Source organism: Mobula birostris, chromosome 12 (assembly GCF_030028105.1).
Source record: "Mobula birostris isolate sMobBir1 chromosome 12, sMobBir1.hap1, whole genome shotgun sequence".
NCBI classification, from domain to species: domain Eukaryota; kingdom Metazoa; phylum Chordata; class Chondrichthyes; order Myliobatiformes; family Myliobatidae; genus Mobula; species Mobula birostris.
This window is the reverse complement of record NC_092381.1, coordinates 87,142,942-87,166,037: the sequence shown is the minus strand read 5'-3', so window position 1 is coordinate 87,166,037 and position 23,096 is coordinate 87,142,942. Positions and strand designations below refer to the sequence as shown.

At 39.6% G+C, this 23,096-nt stretch overlaps 1 protein-coding gene across 6 annotated transcripts in view; it reads right to left on the bottom strand.

Moving 5' to 3' along the window:
- The window catches only part of acbd6 (acyl-CoA binding domain containing 6), a 215,730-nt gene that overhangs the window by 123,091 nt on the left and 69,543 nt on the right, over positions 1-23,096 (bottom strand). For 4 of the 6 annotated variants that reach the window (XM_072274298.1, XM_072274296.1, XM_072274297.1 and 1 more), the window contains exons 5-6: positions 10,752-10,857; positions 6,401-6,490 (exon numbers count right to left, since the gene is read on the bottom strand). In XM_072274298.1, coding sequence (XP_072130399.1) covers positions 6,401-6,490; positions 10,752-10,857 — 196 coding nt within the window. Of the gene's footprint in view, positions 1-6,193; positions 6,270-6,400; positions 6,491-10,751; positions 10,858-23,096 lie in introns of those variants that run through there. The other 2 variants (XM_072274300.1, XM_072274299.1) reach the window with 2 other exon arrangements.

Here is a 23,096-nt window from a genome sequence, read left to right as displayed (position 1 = left end):
AAGAGCTGATTATTGACTAGAGGAGGAGGAAACAGAAGATTCATGATCAAGTCCTCATCAGGGAATCAGAGGTGGAGAGGGTCAGCAATTTTAAATTCCTCAGTGGCTTGACCCAGCACGCAAGGGTCCTAATGAAGAAAGCACAGCAGTGCCACTAATTTCTTAGAAGTTTGCGATGATTTGGCATGTCATCTAAAACTTTGACAAGGTTCTACAGATGCGCAGTGGAGAGTATACTGACTGGTTGCATCATAACCTCATATGGAAATACCAATCCCCTTGAATGAAGAAGCCTACAAAAAGTAGTGAATGCAGCCCAGTCCATCACAGGTAAAGCCTTCTCTATCATTGAGTTTATCTACAATGATGAATGCTGTCACAAGAAACCAGCATGCAACATCAAGGACTCTCACTATGCAAGCCATGGACTCTTCTTTCTGCTGCCATCAGGAAGGAGGTACAGGACCCTTTAATCCCAAACCAGTAAATTCAGGAACAGTTATTATCCCTCAACCATCAAGCTCCTGAACCAAAATGGATAACATCATTTACCCCAACACTGAACTAATTCCACAACCTATGGACTCACTTTCAGATTTCTACAGCTCATGTTCTTAATCTTTATTACTTATTTATTATTATTTTTTCTTTTTGTATTTGCATAATTTGTTGCCTTTTGCACATTGGTTATTCCTCTTTCTTAGTGTGCAGTTGTTCATTGATTTTATTGATTTCTTTGTATCTACTGTGATGTCCATAACAAAATTAATCTCAGGGTAGTATATGGTGACATATGTGTACTTTGATGATAAATTTCTTTGAACTTTGAAAAACACAGGACAAAATTATCCCCAATGAACCCACAGAAAAATCTGTCCCTTTAGCAGGCCCAAATGCCATAATGAGTATTCCTTTATAGATCCCATTCTATTTAAGGCACAGCAATGGGAAGACCAAGTTATATTTATTAAAGTGGAGATGGCATGAAATAAGACTTTTCATTGATTTCACAATGCAAAATACTTTTTGGTCCATAAAGGCTGCATTGGAAATGAAGCAATTTCTAGAATGAGGGAGCATATCTCTCCCATCCTAGCTAATCTGTATTGGCTTCTTGTATTTTTTTGGAATTGATTTTAAAGATCTCTTACTTGTTTTTAAAGCTCCTGATGGTCTGGAACAGGAGTACATCACAGAATCCTGCTTGAGCTCTCAGGGCTTGTCCCGCTGTTTTATAATCCTGCTTGAGCTCTCAGGGCTTGTCCCGTTGGTCTCTTAAATTTAAATAATCTCCCTCAAAAGATCATCGGCAGGTCAGCTTTTTTGAATTTTGTTCCTAAACTGTGGAATTCAACACCTAAAACTAAGAGATGCAAACTCAGTTGACACTTTTAAACACCAGCTCAAAACCTATTCAATTAACCTCACTTTTAACTAACATTTTTTTAAACTTTTATTTTCATGGTTATTTTATGTTATTTTATTTTCATGTTTGCACTTAGAACTACATTCTTTATATGAAAAGTGCTCTATAAATAAGTTATTATTAATTTCAAAAAAGAATTAAGGTTATAACAGAGAAATCACAATTTAAGCAAATACAACTCCTCTGTCAAATCAAATTGCAAGGTGCTAAAAATGAATTGGGTTTCTTGATTTTTAAAAAATATTTAAATCTCAATACTTTATTTTCAGTCACCTTCCCATTTACAAAGAAGTGTATAAAAAGGCACCGTTTGGAATGCTCCACCGTTTTTCTCAGCAATTCCAAAACACTATAGTTTGTTAAAAGAGTTCAAAATGCCAACAAAAGGGTTAAGTAGCATTGTCCAACTAAACAACATTATCAGACCAATTGTTCACTGATAATTGTGTATAATACCTATTTCCATACCTGTAGCCAGCACTGGAATGTGATCCCATCCAGATCCCTGGGTATGTATACCAGCAGGGGATATTTAACAAGGTGTCAACCCTCACACTCAGAGAGAAAGCAAGCTTAATCAAAACCCTCACAAATAAGGAAATCTGAATCCAAGAGGTGTGAAAGAAACCCACTGAACCTTAAGTACAGCAAAACAGAAAAATATTTCACAGAGGTTAGTCTCCTTGTATACAAGCTGCTTCCACATCAATATACCTCAATACTTTTCATGCTTACTCATTATCATTTGGGCAAAATTTGTTTAAGATGCATTTATAGCAGAAAATTGGGACTTACGTGTAGTAAATCGTGTGGAGCTTCTCAAGTAAGAGATGTGGCACAGCTGCAAATTACGACTGTTCAGCAGCATCATCAATTCATCTTCAAATAGTCTCTTTATTCAGAGTTTGTTCTAATACGTGGCAGCAGAAGCGCTTCCAGCTCTTATATATCTTTAGTGGTAATGAAAGGTAGAGGTGCAAGAAAAAGTGAAGTGAAGCAAAGGAGGTCAGCCATCAATAAGATTCAGCCTAACTGGGATCAGATGAGTGATATAAAAAATAATGGGGTATAGAAGATATCAATTGATTTAAAGAAGAACAAGAAGAAGCAAGCTCAGATTGTGTAGAGCAAGTTGAAGACAGAATCAGAGCCGTACGTGCATTTAAACAAAACAAGATGCTACAGCAAGATACCACTAAGGTTAAAACTCAGTGGAAAGTACTTTGAATTAGAATTAGAATCAGGTTTAATTTCATCAGCAAAAGTTGTGAAATTTGGTGCTTTGTGGCAGCAGTACATTGCAATACATACTAATAAAAAATATAAGTTCCAATATAGTACTTAAAAGGTAAAATAAATAAGTTGTGCAAACGAGAGGAAAAAGATACTGAGGGTTCATGGGTTCATTGTCCATTCAGAAATCTGATGACAGGGGGAAGAAGCAGTTCTGAAATGCTGAATGCGTGTCTTCAGACTCCTATATCTCCTCTTCGTTAGTAGCAATAAGAGGGCACGTCTGGGTGATGGGGGTCCTTATTGATGGATGCCACCTTTTCGAGGCATTGCTTTTTGAAGGTGTCCTGGATGCTGTAGCTAGTTGAGTTTACAACTTTCTGCAGATTTTTCCAATCCAGTGCAGGGGCTCCTCCATGCCAGATCATTCAATATGTATTTATTGACTGAATGATTGAGATGTAGTGCAGAATAGGCACAGCAAGGGTTCACCCTCTTGAAAGATGTTCTGATATCAGCTTCTGAGACAGAGATCATAGGATCATTGGATGCTGCAGGGATTTGCAAAGATGTGGTTCTATTCTCGAAGGCACTCATCCACACAGGTTTTAATGAAGTCGGTGATAACTATGGCATATTCAATCAGGCTCGAAGATGAATCCCTGAATATTATCCAGTCCACCAATTCAAAGCAGTACTGTAAACCCTCCTCGGGCTCCCTTGACCATAGCTTCTTGGTCCTCGGCATGGATGCTGCGGTCTTTAGTCTCTGCCTACATGCTGGGAATAGAAGTACAGCCAGCTGATCAGACTTTCCGAAGTGTGAGTATGGGATGGCATGGAAGCATTCTTGATGGTAGTGTAACAGTGCTCAAGTGTGTTGACTCCTCGGGTTCAACAGGTGATATGTAGTTGTTCAGAGATTTCTTCAAGCTGGCCTGGTTGAAATCTCTCACAATGTTAGGGAAGGGAACCGGGTATGCAGTGTCCAGCTTGCTGATTATGTTGCTCAGCTTCTCCAGAGCCTGCCTATGTGGAATGTACACCACTACCAGGAAGATGGCACAAAATTTCCTCAACAGATAAAATTGACAGCATTTAACCATTAGGTCGGATGAGCAAAACTGAGATAGAACCACCATGTTTGTGCACCTCGATGAGTTCATCATGAAGCATACTCCACCTTATCTGCCTTTAAAAGACTGAGCTGTTCGACTTGGCAGAGAATAGTGAAACCATTGAGCTGTAGCGCTATGTCCAAAAAGATGTTGGGGACCATGTTTCCAAGAAGAAACATACACAGCAGTCCCTGATGTCCCTCTGGTACAGAAACCTTGCTCTAATGACTTCAGTTTTATTTTCCAGAGGCTGTACATTCGCCAGCAGGATAGTCACGAGTAGAGATCTCAAGCCTCTGTATTTCAAATTAACTTATGGACTGAAGCAACATACCCACTTGTTTTCTTACAGTGAAACTCTTGTCATGACCCAAGTCTGCCATCCAAAGCTCGATTTTGCATATCGATAGATTTTTTTCCAACATCTTAAAATGATGCTGCTTACAGGAGTACTCATGGATGTGATTGTGGATTTCAGCTGCAGTAGACCTAAATGGGAATATCTGATGATTTCATCAGAGCTACGCGCAAATAGCCTTTGTCATCCAAAGCTTTCTGCTTCTCACACTGGTTCAAATGGGTAATACTTTCCACTCTTGATCAAGTTATATGTTGAGTGCTCAGTTCAGAGACCTGAGCTCAAAAATCATTGCTGACATGCCAATCTAGTGCTGAGGGAATGCTATGTGGTCAGAGGCACAGTGTTCAAACAAGACTATAAAATAAAGTTCTGCCTGACAAGAGCATGGAGAAAACAGTTCATGTTTTGAAAGGCTCCTTCAAAACATGCAATCTGCTAATCAACTCATGGGAATCCCTGCTAAATGTTCACTCAAAGCAGAGAAGGAGCACTCAGGAGAACATGAATGCTAAGTAAAAACTGTGTGAAGTCATCATCATCTCCCATTTTGCCCACCCATCTGTTTAAACATCTTTTGTCTCATCCATGGCAGTGTATACAGGTACCGCCTAAGAACAAGTGTGGAAGCAAGTGATATTTGACCTTGAGGGACAACAAAAGAAGATGATAAACAAAGAGTGCAGTTATGCAAAAATTTCAACTGCTTTGAAAGCTGCCCAACAAATAAGTAGACCAATTTCTACAATAAAAGAATAAAGTGGTACCACTTAAAAACAGTGCACTTAAATGAGTGAGCCATAAGATATCATTTCAAGATAATCATTTTAAACTAACTCAAAGCACTGCAAGTACAATGAAAATAACAAAATGCTTATTGCTTATACAGTGAGGTTTTTTATGCTCTTCCGACTACACGGTTACATGCCACTTGATTATTACACGTCTTGCAAGAGTAAGTAAGTATTGGGACATCAATGGGCACAGTCATTTCTCATTGCCTTGGTAACAGGGTTGATGATGGCAATAGCTGCAGCCATTACACCAAGTGTGGTAATCTCTTAATATCAGAATCAGAATCAGCTTTATTATTAGCGGCATGTGACATGAAATTTGTTAACTTAGCAGCAGCAGTTCAATGCAATACATAGTCTAGCAGAGACAGACAAAAAAAAATTAATAAAATAAAACAATAATTAAACAAGTAAATCAATTATGTATATTGAATAGATTTTTTAAAATGTGCAAAAACAGAAATACTGTATATTAAAAAAGGTATTAAAATATCTGCAAAATTGGTCCTTCCAAATATACAAAATAAGAGAAGGATGATAAAAATGGTTACATTACCATTGGCCACATCCCAGGAACAAACAGTATTAAAATATTTTTCCATTAAGATAAAAGAGTTGTTTAGTATGGTACCTTTTCATAGGTTACCAGGAATTGGAATGTACCACCTGTTGGTGCAGTTTTTCCATAATATTGCAGATATTGTTCCATTAGAATTCAAAGCGACTCCAGAAATCTAAAGTGCAGGTGTTTTCAGACTAGTTACTTCGCATATTAGATTTTCGGTATCATGAATCATTATCTCTGGCTGTCTCTGGGGAAATTGGAAATACCAACAAGTAAGGTGCTGTGCCTATGAGGAATTTATTAATGGGTTAAATTCCCAAGTGTGGACTAATTAGATGTATTTACCCCAGAGGGGAAGCAAACTCAACAATTCACCTTCATTGGCACCACATATTCTGTACCATTTACACATTTATTTTTATTTCAAGCTAAGAAAAACAAGGGATTTGTCAAAACACTGTGTCTTACTCATCATAAAGTAAAAAGGACAGTGGCAAATGCCAATAGTTTTACAAGAAATTATGTTTCCTTTCACATGCTGATTGACCAGCAGCACATTTGCTGTTATATTTCATAGAGCTTGCAGAACAGTAGTGCAGGTTCATACAACAATGAGAATACGGAACGCAAGACCAGAAAAAGATTAAAGAAATAGTATGGATATAGTTAAAGACAGGCTAGATATGCAAATGAGAGAGAAGGTAGGTCCCTGTTTCTCTGCAATGCAATGTAATTATATGCAATGAGGCCACAGAATTTGACCCACTGTTTCCACCTGTGATATAAATACAAACCATTTTAAATTAAATATTTTTCTATGTGTATACTTTCTTTCAAAAAAGAAACCAGATCAATCATTTGTGCAAACTGCTACTGCAATTATGTAAAGGTGCCATCCAAATTTACCTGACTATTGATTTCAGCTTTTTGTTGAAGCAACATTCCAACCAGCTCTTTATGTCCTCGGTCACATGCCCAATGCAGTAATGCTCTGCCCTAGAGATGGAAATTAACGTATGCTTATTTACAAGGCACTACCTGCAAAGTCATCCACGTTGCTAAAGGAAATAGAAAACAGGATATTTGTAAATTATGAGAAAATGAGAGTTCTTGAAGATAAAGTGCCCTTGACATCAAGAACAAACGACCAAACATGGCAGCTGTTATCCATCAATGCATTTTTCCTGTCTGTCTTATATTTGTTCACTTATTTAAAACTTGTTGCAACTCTAATTTTTTTCCAGATAAAAATTATTTTAAATGTTAACTTTGTTTCACTCTTCTGGTGCTGTCTGAGTGTTTCTAGTACAGGCAGTTCTGGGTTATGGCAACTCAAATTAAGCACACCCTACATATGAATGAGCTCCTTCTTATTAAATTCAGAAGTCTGATGTAAATAACCATGTTTAATTCTACAAACAGCAGAACTAGTCTCTTATCTCTCTTTGCAGACACGAGGAAATCTGCAGATGCTGGAAATTCAAGCAGCACACACCAAAAAATGCTGGTGAACGCAGGAGGTCAGGCAGCATCTATAGGAAGAGGTACAGTCGACGTTTTGGGCCGGGACCCTTCGTCAGGACTAACTGAAAGAAGAGATAGTAAGAGATTTGAAAATAGGAGGGGGAGGGGGAGATCTGAAATGATAGGAGAAGACAGGAGGGGAGGGGTGGATCTAAGAGCTGGAAAGTTGATTGGCAAAAGGGACCCCAGACTGGAGAACAGGATCATGGGATGGGAAGCCTGGGGAGAGAGAGAAGGGGGGAGGGGAGCCCAGCAGGTGGAGAGCAGGCAAGGAGTTATAGTGAGAGGGACAGAGGGAGAAAAAAGAGAGAGAGAAAAAAAGGGGGGGAAATAAAAAAATATATTAAATAAATAAATAAGGGATGGGGTGTGAAGGGGAGGAGGGGCATTAACAGATGTTAGAGAAGTCAATATTCATGCCATCAGGTTGGAGGCTACCCAGATGGAATATAAGGTGTTGTTCCTCCAACCTGAGTGTGGCTTCATCTTGACAGTAGAGGAGGCCGTGGATAGACATATCAGAATGGGAATGGGACGTGGAATTAAAATGTGTGGCCATTGGGAGATCTTGCTTTCTCTGGTGGACAGAGCGTAGGTGTTCAGCGAAACGGTCTCCCAGCCTGCGTCGGGTCTCGCCAATATATAAAAGGCCGCACCGGGAGCACCGGACACAGTATATCACCCCAGCCGACTCACAGGTGAAGTGTCACCTCACATGGAAGGACTGTCTGGAGCCCTGAATGGTGAAGGAGGAAGTGTAAGGGCATGTGTAGCACTTGTTCTGCTTACAAGTATAAGTGCCCGGAGAGAGATCGGTGGGAAGGGACAAATGGACAAGGGAGTCGCGGAGGGAGCGATCCCTGCAGAAAGCAGTGGGGTGGGTGGAGAGAAAGATGTGCTTGGTGGTGGGATCCCGTTGGAGGTGGTGGAAGTTACAGAGAATTATATGTTGGACCAGGAGGCTGGTGAGGTGATAGGTTAGGACAAAGGGAACCCTATTTCTAGTTGGGTGGCGGGAGGATGGGGTGAGAGCAGATGTGCATGAAATGGGAGAGATGCGTTTGAGAGCAGAGTTGATGGCGGAGGAAGGGAAGCCTCTTTCTTTAAAAAAGGAAGACATCTCCTTCATCCTGGAATGAAAAGCCTCATACTGAGAGCAGATGCGGCAGAGATGGAGGAATTGCGAGAAGGGGATAGCATTTTTGCAAGAGACAAGGTGGGAAGAGGAATAGTCCAGGTAGCTGTGAGAGTCCGTAGGCTTATAGTAGACATCAACAGATAAGCTGTCTCCAGAGATAGAGACAGAAGGATCAAGAAAGGGGGGGGAGGTGTCGGAAATGGACCAGGTAAATTTGAGTGCAGGGTGAAAGTTGGAGGCAAAGTTAATGAAGTCAACGAACTCAGCATGCATGCAGGAAGCAGCACCAATGTAGTCACCGATGTAGCGAAGGAAAAGAGGGGGACAGATACCAGTATAGGCTTGGTACATGGATTGTTCCACAAAGCCAACAAGAAGACAGGCATAGCTGAGACCCATACGGGTGCCCATGGCTACACCTTTAGTTTAGTTATCTCTCTTCATTTTTAGTTATTATTCTTATCAGTCTTGGGTATTTTTGATGTCATTCATAACAATATCATGGAGTTACTGCATGGTGTGAAATTTATTGTATTTTCCCACTTATGAACAAAATTGACACAGGGACATCTGCAAAAACAGAAGCTGTTCATTACTCAGGAATGGGTTATGTTTTGTTTTAGCTCAGAATATCAGCATCTGTGATATTTTGCTATTAAATAAGTTTCACCCCACTGATTATAGATACTATCAAAAAAATCGCACTTGATTTGCAAACTCTAAATATGAGGGAAAAGGCCAACTCAATAACATGGGGCAAGAGATTAAATAATTAAGTAAAATAGCAAAGTTCAAGCTTTCAAAATAAAAGAGAAGGGCTGAAGTGACTTATTGGGCTGGTTACAAATCCTATGGTTGCAATGAAGGCATGTTTTGCTGTATAGTTACATGTAAACTATACAACACACCATTAAGTTACACAAATTCTTAGTAAGTATGAGGAAATAGATCTGTTTGGGTTAAATTATAACTATAGTTGCATAACACAAATCAGGAAGAAAATATGAGGCAGATTTCTACACTAAGACTGAGATAGACACCATAGCTGAATATGATTTTGCACCTGCTGATTTTCTCTCAGATCCTACTAATATATTTTGTTTATCAAATATTATAGATAACCCTTATAATCCTATCAACTGGCTTGGTTACGATATTTTGATCAGTTGTTGTAATTTATGTCGTGCATATTTGTTTTATCTGATTGTGGACAATTAACTAAAAGGTAATTGAGAATTCATATTGATGTGTATTGGAGATCACCAGTTACTCATTCAAAACCTATCAGATTTTCAGGACATCTTACTGCCTAAATAAAAGTTAAGCTACTAGTGTAAACACACTAAGTTAATGTTATCCAAAACACAACGATAGGTTTATGCTAAGGAAGGATTAAACTCTCAGTGAAGATCATACATGAGATTTCTCTGTGTACAGCACAATTTCAATACCATTGCATGATACAAAATTTAAGCAATTGCTAAAATTGTATGAAATATCAAAAGAGTCGTTATGGTTAAAAAGGCAGATATTTGATCTGTGTTTTCAAATAAACCCTGCTGAATTCCACATGTCTCAATCCATTAATGTGTAAGGACTAAAGTTGTTCAAATGTGTGACACATTTTATTCTTTTTAAGTGGGTGATGAGGATGAAGAGAGAAAATGGAGATTTTCTTAGTCATTATCAGACTGCTTTGAATTGCTGCTATAGATACTGCCCTCTACTGCTGATGCTTTGCCAATACCTGTTCAATAAACAGTCTAAACTGCTCACTGTTCCTACCCTGCACTAACATTACAGGAGACAATTAAGTGGATAACCATTTACAAATAAATAAATAAATTTTATATATAAATAAATAAAATGTATGAAACTGAACAACATTTTGGGTGATTTTGTGACATAGTAATAGACTGTTATGAGGTCCTTTCAGTATTAACGACACATCAAAACAGCATGCTATGCTATTGTGGAGAGGTAAGAATGCCGTCCACCACTTGGTTTACTCAAAACTTCTGCCTGGATTCAGCAATCTCTTCAGTAGAAATTATCCTTTTCTTTGGAACTCCAAACAGTTCACAAATAGTAAATGTCAAATATTGGATTTGCTACTGACCCTTCAGGGATGGTACCTGGATTTAAAGAAATTCCTTCCCAAAGCAGGAATATAGTGGGCTCAGAGGATTGGCAAACCATATTTCAAAAGTTTTAAGACTTAATCCAGGTTTTATTTTTATAGAAATGCAATGCTGATTGGATCTATAATTGGTTTCCTTCACAGAGATATCATTAAAAACAAGGAGAGGACAATATAGATACAGAAATCAATATAACGAAATGAATATTGCTACTTTGTTATTTAAGTAAACTAAAAATATACTGCAATTCACAAATAATTTAATTATAGAAATATACCAGAATATGTTTTAAACAATCCCTGTATGTGACAAATCAATATTTTAATGTGAGGTTCTAACAAGTAGGCAAAACTAATGAAAACTTATATGTACGGATGAAATGGTTACTATAGAATCGAGATTAAAAAAAGTTAATGCATGCAATGAATTGAGAAACTATCACTAAAAAATGTACCTCCTCATCCTTCAGGTTAACATCCACGTTCTTTGATACAAGAGCTTTTAAAACATGATCAATGTTGTTCTCTCTGCAGTGATCAAATATAGTTTTGTCTTCTTCCCTGAAAAATAAAGGAAGTAAAGCATTTTAATACAGGCTGCACAGAGAGATTGCAAAATAATTGGAAAAGTGTTGAGATGATGGATGACAGAGTGAATATAACCAACTTCTACTTCAATAGTCTAGACAAAACCATCAGAACATTTAACTTTCCCTTTTCTCCAAAATCCTTATGAAAATACAATCTTCATCTTTAGTTCCAGTGCTTCATGAGCTCAACAAAAATAAGTTCGATGGACTCACAATCAACTATGTTTCAAAAGATTCTAGACTGTGACCCCACTGCAGAAGTTTGAAGGCAGTGGCAATTCAATGAAACATATTGTGAGTACTGCATTATTCACAGCACCAACACTGAATGAGAATTTAAACCAGGCGTCTTCCAGTCCATTCTAAGAATACGACACCAGGTGGTGATATGTTCATTTCCCTTCTTGACCAACAACCCTTCCTTAATCAGTTCCTACTCAGTCATATTTTCACAGGAACAACGAATAATATAATGAATGAGTATTTGAAAACTAATGTTAATTCAATGCTGCTAGTGCATGATTTTTGAAATATATGATGAGGTTAATATGCTTTGAAAATTAGACTACTAGATGAATCAAGCATTATTGAGCCTCTGGGGGTATTTCTCACCAGTTTTCCTCTTGTACAATTGAAAAATGTTGAGCCAATAACTGTCAAATGGGGCTGGCTTGCCTTTAGGAGGGAAGCAAATGTCAGGCCATCCTTACATTTTACTACATTGGATGCTGTTCAACAGAAATTAAGGGCTATCATGAGCACATATGCCATAGGAGTGATGGATCAATTTACATGTACCGAAATTGTGGAATACGAAACAATATCGTAATGATTACACACTAACTATAATCCAATCCCATCATTAAGATTATTCCTTATGAAAAGAAAGGAAAGAAAAGGGTGAAGAAAATAGACTCAAAACCTTCACAGAATTTGAAACAGATTAGGTCACTCAAGAATCTCTTTCTTAGAAGCTTGCTGCCATAAAACACACTGTAAACACTTCAAAGTAATTTTAAAAAAACTATTAATCTATTCAGCTGCACATAAATGCAAATTCTACCATGTCCGCAAAACATTTCAACCATGAGATAAACTGGCAGGAAGAGAATAAAAGGACAAAGATCAGATCTCTTTTCTTTTATTTGCTCTTGAGATGCGACCAACACAGTGATGCAACTGGTTGCTCCAAGAATTAAAGAATTAGTATCAAGCCATTCATTATGTTAAAATTGTGGAACTGTAATAATATGTAGGCCGAGGCCAATAGATTTTGCCTCCTGGGGAGAATAATGATTAACCACTGTCATTTTAGTGTTACTGGGCTTCACATGTTTCTAGATTTAGTGAATTATCTTCAAGATTTAGATGGAGCTATCTAAGCTCTCAGGCTCTAACTTGTTAATCAGTAATATAGCCACTCATGTGTGGGCACCATGTGTGGGCACGTGGCCAAGTGGTTAAGGCGTTCGACTAGCAAGCTGAAGTTCGTGAGTTTGAGCCCCAGCTGAGGCAGCGTGTTGTGTCCTTGAGCAAGGCACTTAATCACACAGTGCTCTGCGATGACACTGGTGCCAAGCTGTATGGGTCCTAATGCCCTTCCCTTGGACAACATCAGTGTCATGGAGAGGGGAGACTTGCAGCATGGGCAACTGCCGGTCTTCTATACAACCTTGCCCAGGCCTGCGCCCTGGAGAGTGAAGTCTTTCCAGGTGCAGATCCATGGTCTCGCAAGACTAACGGATGCCTAAGAAGCCACTCATACATTCTGTATTTATTGTAACTCATAACAAAGGAACTTTGCAGTGATACATTTACATACTGTCATTTCAGTTGCTTTAACCAATAATCTTTTTTGAATGCCATACTGATTGTCAGGAGTAACTGATGGCAGAAAGGGAAAGGCAAAATGATTTCCCAATTATTCTATTGTTATGTAACCTACTACAGTAATCAAACCAATCTGCATACAAGTTGAGTACCCCTTATTCAAAAACTCCAAAATCCAAAAACCTCCAATATCCAAATTTTTTTCAAGCACTGACAGACATCAAAAATGAAAAATTGCACAAGGCACTGGGAAGGCTCCCAGGCAATGCACATAAAGCAAAAAATGAAGATCTCGATCCAGTATTGAAAGAATGCATTCATCAGCGCCTGTGAACATAGGCTGCTTTATGGTATGCTGAACATGAAACAAGCAAAGATCTATAACAACAAACTGAAAATTGAAGGTAACTGTGAATATTCAGCAGGCTGGTTGCAGAAATTTAAGAAAAGGCTCAGCGTCAAATTTTTAAGGATTTAAAAAAATTTTAAAGGTGAGCACAAAGCACTGGCAAGTTTGCGAAGATCGCCACTGATGAAAATCTAACACCAGAAACAACTCAGCAATGCTGACTGGTTTTATACCTTACATAAAACCAAAAAAAAAGCAAAATACAAATACAATGAACTGTAACCTTTCAATCAAAACACGACATTGCAGGTAGAGACTAAAAGCCTGCCAATTCAGGTATTCTCCTGACACGGCTGTGCTGCTTTTGTTACCCTGCACACATTATATTTTCATTATATTAATAGTATGTAATACTTTTTACTGTTAAGTGCATATGTGTGATGAACAAGTGTAAGACAAAGACTGCTTACTGGTAGTACTTAAATTCAGAGTCAGAAATGATGGCAATCCCAAACTACATATCTCATTATCTAGCAATACACACAAATCCTATAGGAACTCAGTAGGCCAGGCAGCATCTTTGAAAAAGAATAAACAGGCAAAGTTTCAGGCCAAGACCCATAGATGCCGCCTGACCTGCTGAGTTGTTTCGTATGTGTTACTTGGGATTTTCAGCATTTGCAGATTTTCTCATGTTTGTGTATCTCATTATATATTCTAAAATCTGAAAAAAATCCAAAATCTGAAACACTTCTGCTCCCAAGCATTTCAGAAAAGGAGTATTCAACCTGTACTACCTTAAATTTCATACTGAGTTACAACTGATCTCTACACTGATACAAAGGATGTGACTTGATGGCTCTATTAGTCATTTGCTGCAATGCAAAATGTCCATGTGCTCTATTTCATACACTTTCTATCTTGCCATGACATGGTTACAGTACAACATTATTGACTGTAAACGTTACAACCCATATCAAATTTCACTGTACGTTCACTATTGTATTTAGTGGTGGTGCACATATATTTATAGTTTATAGTTCAAAGTTTAAATATTTTGGATCCTGATAGCATTGTTCAGTCTGTTGGAAAGTAATACATAACAGAATAAAGGAAGTTCATGAGACTGTATACATCCAGTATTGCATCGGAAGGAAACAACAATGGGGAGAAAGATCTAGCAATGTTATAATGTATTATTGGTGTAAACAGCATTTCTCAACCTGCTACTGAAGTGATGTTACTGAAAGATGACACATGAGCAGAACATATTCAAGAGCGAGCTCACATAGGATTCCTGCAATGGTTATTGTTTATGTTGAGACATCCCCGGGGAGAAATTTTCACTTAATCTATAATTATCTCTCCACTTTAATCACTTTCCTACTTCAGAGGCTACAGTGCACAGGCTGCAAGAAAGCTCATTAACTTAGTGCATTTCTTCTCCCCTGTCACCGCCACTGTTTAATTGCAATGTGCGAATATTATCTATAGCCACAACTGTGGTTTTATTCATAATAAAGTGGAGGGGGGGATGGGGTATGAGGAGGGTCTCCAAGGCACAAGTCACAGCCGATTCACAGCTTTTTAATTATTTTGTGGCCAGACGCTTCTTGCAAGTTGAATAAATTGGTAACTGAGTTTATTCCCTCTTGCGCCCAGATGTCAGTTCCTGAAAAGAGATTGCAGGGGGTGGGTGGCAAGGCATTCGATACTCTGTGTAATGTGTAAATAGCCCTCCATCTCACTGGTAAATTAGGATGGGCTGCCAAAACAGTTCATCTGTCTGTCAGAGTAACTAATCAGCCCATCACTAATACCCAGTGGATAAATGAAGATTGGTCCCAGGGACCAGTTGGCTGCAGCAGTCAGTGGTGAAATGGTGTGGAGTTCAAGTTCAGTTGCAGCACAATCAATGCACACAGGGTATTCCAGAAAGACTTAAGGTTCAAGATAGATTTAAAACTCACCCCAGCTGAAACTGATAGGTGATAGGTGATAATTGAAACAATTAAACCCATGACTTTGCTCAGCTCATCTGTTCACTGAGAAGCCCACTCACAAAATAAACAGATGACAAACTCTTTGTGTTTGTGACATAACTAATATACAGTGATGAAAATACTGTTCACTCACAATAAAATGTTCTTTTGTAGGCTCATTTCTATAAGCAAATCTGTTCTACTTCAGCAGAACCTTCACATCTTTTTGAAGACCCTTTAACATTGGCTCAGTTACTCTCTCCACAGATGTTGTCTGACATTCAAAGTGTTTCAGCAGTATTTGTTTTCAGACTTCCAACATCTGTAATGTTTGACATTTCCTCACATCAAATGCTTGGATCATTACACCAGGAAGGCTCTTTGTGGAAGTGGCCAAGCTCTTCCATTCTCAGAACTAATATCTGCTCAAAGACCATAAAGATAATTTGTTTCTCAAAACTAATACTTATTTATTTATTGAGATACAATGCGGAATAGGCACCTCTGGCCCTTTGAACCACACTGCCTAGCAATCCCCAATTTATCCCTAACCTAATAACAGGGCAATTTACAATGACCAGTTAGCCTAGGGGTCCCCAACCTTTTTTAATGTTAACAATATTCTTGTGGACCGGCTGACTGGGGGGGGGGGGGGGGGGGGTGTTCAAGTAGGGTTAAACTCACCTCAACATGTCTTTTACAGTTAGGGTTGCCAACTTTCTCACTCCAAAATAGGGGACAAAAGTAGCAGTCAAATCCCGGGACACTTGGGTTTACACCAAGAAAGACCATGACCATGAAGTCTTGCACGGGCACTTGAGTGCGCATGCGCGTACGTGCCGCTTTCCCCCCCCACAAATCGGTTTTGGCTTAATCTTCCTGACTACACTGTACATACATTATTTCTACTTTATATAGGCTGTGTATTTATCATATCATTCCTGCTTTTACTATATGTTAGTGTTATTTTAGGATTTATGTGTTATTTGGTATGATGAGGTAGGTTAATTTTTGGGTCTGAGAACGCTCAAAATTTTTTCCCATATAAACTAATGGTAATTGCTTCTGCGCTTTACGCCATTTCGGCACGGAAGGTTTCATAGGAACGCTCTACCTTAGCGGGGGAAATACGGGACAAAGACGGTCCCGTATGGGATAAACCAATTTAGCCCAATATGCGGGATGTCCCGGCAAATACGGGACAGTTGGCAACCCTGTGTTCAAGTTCAACAGTGCATGACAGGGAATGAGGAAAGGTGCTGCTGACTCAAATTGTTTCCTCGCGGCCCGGTGGTTGGGGACCGCTGAATTAGCCTACCAACTGGTAAGTCTTTAGACTGTGGGAGGGAACAGGAACACCCAGAGGAAACCCATGCCTGCATGGGAGAAGGTACAAACTCCTTACAGACAGCAGGAGGAAATGAACCCAGGTCACTGGTACCATAAAGCACTGTGCTACCGTGCTGCTCCATTGGCACAAGGGGAATACATATGACTGGAATTCTTAAGTCACAATTCCAGCTGCTCATAAGGAGCACTTTATCAACAACATTATATCAGACAACGATGGAACAAGTATTGTTATGTCATCCTGCAAGAAAGAATGGAGAACTCGGAAAAAAAAAACAGATAAAGATCAGAATCCTTGGGGCACGTCTCTTCCACTTTCCACTCCACACCTCCTGTTTTGCTCAAAGTTTTATGCAACAGCCTTATTTCATTATGGAATTACCCCCCACCCCCCCACCGGCTTTTAAAATCTTCAGCTTTAACTTTTAGAAGAAAAACTGTATGTCTTTTCTCCTCCAAACTATTGCATTTACAAAAGTACCATTCCCAGCTCACAAACCATAATGGTTACCTATTTTACAATCTCTGTTCATGAGACTAGTATTATTCAACACAGCTTTAATACTGGAATAATCTAGTAGGGAATGCTCTTTCACCATAATTCCAAGCATCCAAATCAGGATGAAGAGAAGTAAAAATAGAGCAATAGGTACTCTCATCAGTGACCATCCCAAAATCCCAGCTTTCAACTACGATGACATAATAACTTCAAACAAAAATGCCAAGTTGGACAAGTAATAATTCCTCTTTCTCCCTACTCCAGGAGGCAAGTCAATGTCCAAAACAAAACTCATGCTCATCCCATTATTCAGGGTTGAGTTATAAACCGCTTCGAGCAAGTTACTGAAAGTGTGCTAATCTACAGCTCCATCAAATTCCCCAACTAATTCTACCTTGGAGACTAAGGTGATAGTTATTTTTCTTTCTCCTCCTTGATTCCCACATGGTACAGCAGTGACAGAATTTGGCCAGGTGGGATTCACAGGTACAAATATATGCCCTATCACCATGACACAGTGCACCTTGAGCGACAAAGCACACTGCGATAAAGCATTAATCATTATCATTATTTCAGCTCCATTAAATAACAATTTTTAAAAAATACCTTCTATGATCTTTAATGTGCAATTCCGAAAAGTACTTATATCTTTTTGAAATAGTTTAAATTACCCTTTATTCTATTTGGAAAGTTACAGCTGAATTCCAAAAACATTCTATGCATCTTAGGTGAAAAACTCAATTTTTCACATTTTCTCTGACATAAATGTATTGTTTTTAATATCAGATGGACACCTCTCCCAAATTTTTGGTCCACTGTCAGAATTCATTTTGTAAACATAAAATCCCGTTTTGATTGAGGTGTTTATTGAAGTGATTTCTTCAGATGATCAGGGATTAAATAAATATGAAAAATAAAGCTTTCATTTCTCCTTTCCCATCTTTTCCCCCCTTTTCAATCAACATGTACATTTAGTAAAACTCAGGACCAGCATCCAAGAAAGTGAAACATCAGAAGGAAAATAGAAGCAACTGAAACATCCATTTACACCCAGCCTAAAACGTTTACTAAGCAAGTTCTCCTCTGTGATCCTGACTGCAGTTGATATACCGCCAAAAGAAGATGTTAAGCAAGCACTCAATGCATTAAGTGCCATGACTGGCAAACAAGAAACAGCCTACCTGACGCCTTTCAAATCAATCTGCTGAGGGCCAGATCAGAGGCATTCAAGTATGGTGACCAAGAAAGTCATAAGAGGGCCAGGTACGATCTCCGGAAAGCCATCTCATGGACGAAGTGCTAATTCCTGACTAATCTTGAATCAACGAAAGATGCTCGGCATTTGAGGCAGGGATTGAATACTATCTCTTCTTATAAAGTTAAATCAAGTGACAACAGGTCTTTGTTTCCAGATGAGCCCAATGCCTTCTATACTCACTTTGCGAACAAAACCTGGAGGAACCATCAGGAACTCACACTGCCCCTGATGATCCTGTTACTTCAGTCTCTGAGGCTGACATGAGAGCATCTTTCAGGAGAGTGAACCTACAGAAAACATCCAGCCCAGATGGGCTACCTGGCCGAATACTAAAGACCTGTGCTGATTAACTGGCTGGAGTGTTCACCAATTGGTGCAATCAATCACTTCGGCAAACTGAGGTACCCACCTGCTTCAAACAAGCTTCAATTATACCAGTGCCTAAGAAGAACATGGTGACCTACTTCAATGACTTTCATCCGGTAGCACTTATGTGATAAAGTGCTTTGAGAGGTTGGTGATGAAACAATTCCATTGCTGCCTGAGAAGTAACTTGGATCTGCTCCAATTTGCTCACTGTCACAACAGATCAACAGCAGATGCCATTTCACTGGCACTTAATCTTAGGACATCTGGACAGCAAAGATGCATACATCAGGATGTCCTTTATTGACAAGAGAAAATCTGTAGATGCTGTAAATCAAACTAATACACACAAAATGCTGGAGGAGCTCAGCAGGCCAATCAGCATCTATGAAAAAGAATAAACGGTTGATGTTTTGGGCCGAGTCCCTTCATCAGAACTGGAAAAAAAGACTAGAAAAGACAGAATAAAAAAAGAAGTTGGTGGGAGGGGAGGAAGAAGTACAAGGTAGTTGGCGATAGTTGAAACTGGGAGGGGAGGAGTGAAGTAAAGAGCTGGGAAGTCAATTGGTGAAAGAGATAAGGGGTTGGAGAAAAGGGATTCTAATAGGAGAGGACACAAGGCCATGGAAGAAAGAGAAAGAGAACCACAGGGAGGTGATGGCCAGGGAAAGAGATAAGGTGAGAGAAATAGGAATGGTGAGGTGGGGGAGGGGGGGTGGCAATTACTGGAAGTTCAGGAAATCAATATGCATGCCATCAGGTTGGAGGCTACCCAGAATGAGGCCTCATTGTGACATAGAGGAGGCCATGGACTGACATATCAGAATGCGAATAGGAAATAGAATTGAACATAGAACATAGAATAGTACAGCACAGTACAGGCCCTTTGGCCCACAATGTTGTGCCGACCCTCAAACCCTGCCTCCCATATAAGCCCCCACCTTAAGTTCCTCCATATACCTGTCTAGTAGTCTTTTAAACTTCACTAGTGTATCTGCCTCCACCACTGACTCAGGCAGTGCATTCCACTCACCAACCACTCTCTGAGTAAAAAACCTTCCTCTAATATCCCCCTTGAACTTCCCACTCCTTATCTTAAAGCCATGTCCTCTTGTATTGAGCAGTGGAGCCCTGGGGAAGAGGCGTGGCTATCCACTCTATCTATTCCTCTTAATATCTTGTATACCTCTATCATGTCTCCTCTCATCCTCCTCCTCCTCTCCAAAGAGTAAAGCCCTAGTTCCCTTAATCTCTGATCATAATGCATACTCTCTAAACCAGGCAGCATCCTGGTAAATCTCCTCTGTACCCTTTCCAATGCTTCCACATCCTTCCTATAGTGAGGTGACCAGAACTGGACACAGTACTCCAAATGTGGCCTAACCAGAGTTTTATAGAGCTGCATCATTACATCGCGACTTTTAAACTCTATCCCTCGACTTATGAAAGTTAACACCCCATAAGCTTTCTTAACTACCCTATCTACCTGTGAGGCAACTTTCAGGGATCTGTGGATATGTACCCCCAGATCCCTCTGCTCCTCCACACTACCAAGCATCCTGCCATTTACTTTGTACTCTGCCTTGGAGTTTGTCCTTCCAAAGTGTACCACCTCACACTTCTCCGGGTTGAACTCCATCTGACACTTCTCAGCCCACTTCTACATCCTATCAATGTCTCTCTGCAATTTTTGACAATCCTCTACACTACCTACAACACCACCAACCTTTGTGTCATCTGCAAACTTGCCAACCCACCCTTCTATCCCCACATCCAGGTCGTTAATAAAAATCACGAAAAGTAGAGGTCCTCCAGCACTTTGTGTGCATTGATCTTTACTGACTACAGCTTGGCTTTCAAAACCATCATCCCCTCAGAACTAATCAACAAGCTTCAAGTCGTAGGCCTCAATACCTCCTTGTGCAACTGGATTCTCTATTTTCCTCACTTTCAGCCACTAATCTCCTCCACAAACTCCCTCAGCACAGGTGCATCTACAAGGCTTTATGTTTAACCACATGCTCCACTTACTTTATAATTATAACTGGGAGGCTAAGCACAGCTCCAATGCCATGTTTAAGTTTGCCAACAACTTTACTATCATTGGCCGAATCAAAAGTGCTGACAAGTTAGCATATAGGAGTGAATCTGAAAATCTGGCTTAGTGGTGCCATAATAACCTCTCATTCAATGTCATCAAGACCAAGGAGAAGATTAACTGACTTCAGGAGGAGAATCCGGAGGTCCATGAGCCAGTTCTTTCTGGGGGATCAGAGGTGGAGAGGGTCAGCAACTTTAAATTCCTCAGTGTTACCATTTCGGAGGATTTGTTCTGGATAAATGCCATTATGAAGAAAGTATGGCAACACCTCTATACTTCTTAGAAGTTTGTGAAGTTTCGGCATGCAACCTAAAACTTTGATAAACTTCTATAGATGTGTGGTGGAGAGTATACTGACTGATTCCGTCATGGAAGCACCAATGCCCTTGTATGCAAAAGCCTACAAAAAGTAGTGGATCCGTCACGAGTAAAGCCCTCCCCACCACTGAACACAGCTACATGGAGTGCTCTCATAAGAAAGCAACATCTACCCTCAAAGACCTACGCTATCCAAGCCATGCTCTCTTCTCACTGCTGCCATCTGAGAAGTGGTACAGGAGCCTCAAGGGCCACACCACCAAGTTCAGAAACAGCTATTACCCTTCAACTATCAGGCTGTTAAACCATAGGGGATAACTTCATTCAACTTCACTTGCCCCGTCACTGAACTGTTCTCACAACCTATGGATTCACTTTCAAGAACTCTTCAATTCATGTTCTCAATATTTATTGCTTATTAATTTATTAATATTATTACTTCCTTTATTTTTCTCTTTCTTTTTGTATTTGTAGTTTGTTATTTTTTGCGCATTGGTTGTTGTCCATCCTGTTGGGTGTGGTCTTTCATTGATTCCATTATGTTTCTTGTATCTACTGTGACTACCCACAAGAAAATGAACCTCAGGTTTGCATATGGTGACATATATGTACTTTGTTAATAAATTTACTTTGAACTCTGAAGGACATGTATTCACTCAGAAAGCATCTTCAAAGTTATTCATGATCAGGAAATGAAAATAACACAAAGTTAGGGCAAGTAAAGAAGAATAGAAGATACTTTGGAAAAGCGATCTGGGGAAAACTTGAAAAGGAAAATCTTGCAAGGATTTTTTTTGGTGGCACAGTGGTGCAGGAAGTAGGGCTGTTGTCTCACAGTCCCACAAACCCAGGTTCAACCCTGACTTTGAGAGCCGTCCGGGTGAAACTTGCATGTTGTTGTTTTGTGTAAGTTTCCTTTGAGTGTTCCAGAGTGTTTTTTTCTTGGGGCATTGAGAATACCTTCAATTTTTTTCCTCTGTCCATCTGATAATCTCTTCCCACAACAGTTCTGAATACTATCTGTTTCAGGAGCACGATGGCAGACACAGAAAAACTATCGTGTTTTGTTCAAGATATCCGGGGAAGTCAGATATAAAACTTGAAATTTTGAACTTTTCCCTCAGCTGTAAAATCAAGAAATCTTCTTTCCCCTTTAAAATGTAGCAGAAAATCTAAAAAACACCTTCTTCCAAAAGGGTGCAGATGTTGGATCAACTAAAATCTTTGTGACCAAAGCAGCCAAATGCTTTTGCCTAAAGCTATGAAGATACAAGTGAGACAAATTGTAGCAACAATCAAAATGCTGCTCCACTGCTTCGGTCTCACCGCAGCACACAGGTGCATGCTCTTGGGGCTAAATAGCCCAATCCTGTAACTATGAGCTGTATATAAGTAAAAGCAAAAACAAAATAATGTAGACTAGTGTAATGTCCTAGGACATTGTGGGAAAGCTAAAGAGAATGATTGCTAATCCTGTGGTTTATTTAAGAAGTGATGTAATGAAAACCCAGGGCACTATAGGCTGGTCAGCCTAACACCAGCAATGGTAAGGTTACTGGAGGAGAAGTCATAGTCATAGTCATAGTCATAATTTATTGATCCCGGGGAAATTGGTTTTCATTACAGTTGCACCATAAATAATAAATAGTAATAGAACCATAGATAGTTAAATAGTAATATGTACATTATGCCAGTAAATTATGAAATAAGTCCAGGATCAGCCTATTGACTCAGGGTGTCTGACCCTCCAAGGGAGGAGTTGTAAAGTTTGATGGCCACAGGCAGGAATGACTTCCTATGATGCTCTGTGTTGCATCTCGGTGGAATGAGTCTCTGGCTAAATGTACTCCTGTGCCCACCCAGTACATTATGTAGTGGGTGGGAGACATTGACCAAGATGGCATGCAACTTAGACAGCATCCTCTTTTCAGACACCACAGTGAGAGAGTCCAGTTCCATCCCCACAACATCACTGACCTTACGAATGAGTTTATTGATTCTGTTGGTGTCTGCTACCCTCAGCCTGCTGCCCCAGCACACAACAGCAAACATGATAGCACTAGCCACCACAGACTCGTAGAACATCCTCAGCATCGTCCGGCAGATGTTAAAGGACCTCAGTCTCCTCAGGAAATACAGACGGCTCTGACCCTTCTT